This window comes from Acanthisitta chloris, unplaced genomic scaffold (assembly GCF_000695815.1).
Source record: "Acanthisitta chloris isolate BGI_N310 unplaced genomic scaffold, ASM69581v1 scaffold38313, whole genome shotgun sequence".
In the NCBI taxonomy this organism is placed as follows: domain Eukaryota; kingdom Metazoa; phylum Chordata; class Aves; order Passeriformes; family Acanthisittidae; genus Acanthisitta; species Acanthisitta chloris.
Genome location: NW_008663898.1, coordinates 1 through 3,080, shown reverse-complemented (window position 1 = coordinate 3,080; position 3,080 = coordinate 1). Strand labels below are relative to the sequence as shown.

Here is a 3,080-nt window from a genome sequence, read left to right as displayed (position 1 = left end):
CTGCAAACCCATAACCTTTCCAGCTGGGCATTGATAACATGAGGCAATACATGTGCTGAGCTGGAGAAATGGCACACAAATGGGAAAGCAGCCTGCTAGCTGGGAGAATACTCCTTTCAGGGAGACTGAGCTTGTTTTGCATGAATCTCATTTAAGAAGATTCCAGACAGTACAGCATCTGTGAGCAGATGCCTCACCCACAAAAGTAGCTCTATTTGCTGGTCTAAATCTGTGAGGATGCTGGTTGTTGGGGCTTAAAAGGGATAGAGAACAAACAGCAAAACTGTCCTCTGTGACAGAGCTGCAAATGGTCAGGTCTTAGTGCAAAATGGTGTGTCTGTGTGTGCATCTGTATTGCTTTCCTTGACCTCTCCCCCTTCTTTGTAGGTCAAGGAGAAGCTGCACAATGAAGCCCTCACCCTCCTGAAGAGTGGAAGGTTCAAAACAGTCTTTGATAAGGCCTTGGTCTTATGCCAGATGCACAGTTTCAAGGATGGTGTGCTCTACCTCTACGAACAGGGCAAACTGTGAGTGTTGCTCTTGTCTGTAGTGTCCTGTCCTTCCCCTCTCCCCACACTGCAAGGATTTCTGAGCTCTAAGTCTCCATACCTTCAATGTTAGTGAGCTCTTTAGTGTCTCAAGATGGGAACTGTAGGTGATTGCTTAGCTAAAATATGTCGTTAGAGAAGGGTAGTTGCATAGAGAATGAATGACATGTGTGTCTTTGGCTTCTGTGTGAGTCTGGGGATTGCATGGCTGGGTGAAAACCTGAGATCCCTGTAACAACTTACAGGGAGAGATGGATTGTTGCAGCTGAAGAATCTCTTTCTCCCATAGCTTCCAACAGATCATGCACTACCATATGCAGAATGAGCAGTACAAGAAGGTGATCGAGGTGTGTGAGTTGTATGGAGACCAAGAGGCTTGTCTCTGGGAGCAGGCTCTTGGCTACTTTGCACGGAAGGAGGAGGACTGCAAAGAGTATATTGCTGCAGTGCTGAAACACATCGAGAACAAGAATCTTATGCCTCCGCTGCTTGGTAATAATGACATGTGGGACTCAACTCACAGCCCCCTCCCTAAAAAAACCCAACCCAAATGAAAGCCAAAAGAAAAACCACAAAAGAAAACTTCAGTCCAAACTAGTTTGTAGCATGCTCTGTAGATCAGAAACTTGAGAGAAGAATCAACAAAGTTTTAGCTCACCAGTTGAATAACCTGCTCACTGGGAATAGCTGTGTCAGTCACACCTCCCTAATTAGGAAAAAAGGTCTGCAGTATCAGTTAGAGAGATGTCTGTATACTGTCATTGTGGGGGAGTGAAGGGCTTGCTGAAACTCCTGCTCTGCCTTGGTGGAGAAGTTGAACTGGAATCCAATCTACTACTAGATCCTTGCTTTGTCCCTTTTGGTCTGAGCTATCCAAGCAAGCTCCCAGTCATCCACTTCTGGCAGAGGTCAAACTGAAATTGAGTCTTTAAGTGAGCTCTTCCAGTTCCCTGAGAATGCTGGCTGTCTTTGCTTGTAAGTGGCCTTTCCCAGGAAAGCAGTCTGTCCAGGCAGGACTAGTGTAGCCCCAGTTTTTGTGCTGCTTGTGTTTAAACTAACGTCTTGGTTGCTCTCAGTTGTGCAGACGCTGGCTCATAACTCTACAGCCACCCTGTCCGTGATCAAGGATTATCTTGTCAACAAGCTGCAGAAGCAGAGCCACCAGATAGATCAGGATGAGCAGAGAATTCAAAAATACCGAGAGGAAACTACAAGGATCCGCCAGGAGATTGAAGAGTTAAAAGCAAGGTGCAGGACTGTGTGCTGTCTTGTTCTGTATGAGCATAGCGCTGTTGTTTTCTTTCATTAAGGTAAAATATAGTTTGTCTTTCTCACGCTTCCGTATCTTCTCACTCACTTCTCAGTCCCAAGATCTTTCAGAAGACCAAGTGTAGCATTTGCACCAGTGCATTGGAGCTGCCTTCAGTCCACTTCCTGTGTGGTCATTCCTTCCACCAGCACTGCTTCGAGAGCTATTCGGAGAGCGATTCAGAATGTCCTACTTGCATGCCGGAAAATCGCAAGGTGATGGACATGATCCGAGCCCAGGAGCAGAAGAGAGATCTGCACGACCAGTTTCAGCATCAGGTAGGGTACTGTTGCCTTGTCTTACTGAATTGAAATAAATAGTTTTGATTCATTTACAGACCTCTGGAGGCTGGTAGAGAAGGGTAAGGCTTGAAAGTATTTTGTAAACAGGGTTATGTTGACTGCAAATAATGAAGCATTAGGCCTTAGGGTGACTGTGTTGTGTAGAGGGCATGAAGAGTCCTTGTCACGCTGCGAAGATGAATTCTCGTATGACCCTCGGATACCTATCGGTGGGTGTGACAGCTACTTGACAAGTTGTAGCGGACAAATTAGGGAGAAAGGAAAAAGAATTGTGTGAATCGGAGTAAGGATAGGACCAAAATGTTGTGTCTGCATTGTGTTCGCCCAAGGATGAAGGGGTGATGTTGGGAGTGGGATGTTAGCTGGGACACAATAACACGTGGAAACTAGAGCAACTGAGGCAGTCACTTTCCTGCTTGAGACAGTTGTTCATTGCCTTCTCCATGCATGGCTCAGATGTAGGGTTGAAAGAAGAGGTGGAATGGCCAGCAACAGAAAATCTGGGAGCGGTGTGGGCTGCCATGTCCATGATAAGGAGACTGTGAGTGCAGAGGGAGAAAGGGAAGGAGCTGGAGGCAGGAGGCTCTGGAGGCTTTTGGTGACGCTGCTGCTCTGTGTCTGGCAGCTCAAGTGCTCCAACGATGGCTTTTCCGTTGTTGCTGACTACTTTGGTCGTGGCGTCTTCAATAAGCTCACCCTCATCACTGACTTGCCCTCGGGAAAAGCAGCGACGACGATCGAGGCTGGTCTGCAGCGGGAGCTGCTCATCCACACCAGACGCAGTACCTGACCCGCACTCGGTCCGTGCGCTCTCGGCTGTTCGGGGTCTCGGCCGTGTCCGCGGCACCTGTACCTGTACCTTCAGCCCCAATAAACCGAACTGTGCGGGCACTGCCTGCCAAGGCGCCGTGCGCGGGGGGC

The 3,080-nt window shown here is 48.1% G+C and overlaps 1 protein-coding gene across 1 annotated transcript in view; it reads left to right on the top strand.

Annotated features, from left to right (window-relative positions):
• Positions 1 to 3,002, top strand: part of VPS11 (vacuolar protein sorting 11 homolog (S. cerevisiae)) — a 9,413-nt gene extending 6,411 nt beyond the window's left edge. Inside the window, exons 11-15 of the mRNA XM_009071129.1 lie at positions 388 to 527; positions 838 to 1,040; positions 1,625 to 1,796; positions 1,913 to 2,135; positions 2,785 to 3,002. Coding sequence (XP_009069377.1) covers positions 388 to 527; positions 838 to 1,040; positions 1,625 to 1,796; positions 1,913 to 2,135; positions 2,785 to 2,949 — 903 coding nt within the window. The 3' untranslated portion in view covers positions 2,950 to 3,002. The remainder of the gene's footprint in view (positions 1 to 387; positions 528 to 837; positions 1,041 to 1,624; positions 1,797 to 1,912; positions 2,136 to 2,784) is intronic.
• Positions 3,003 to 3,080: the final 78 nt, after the last annotated feature.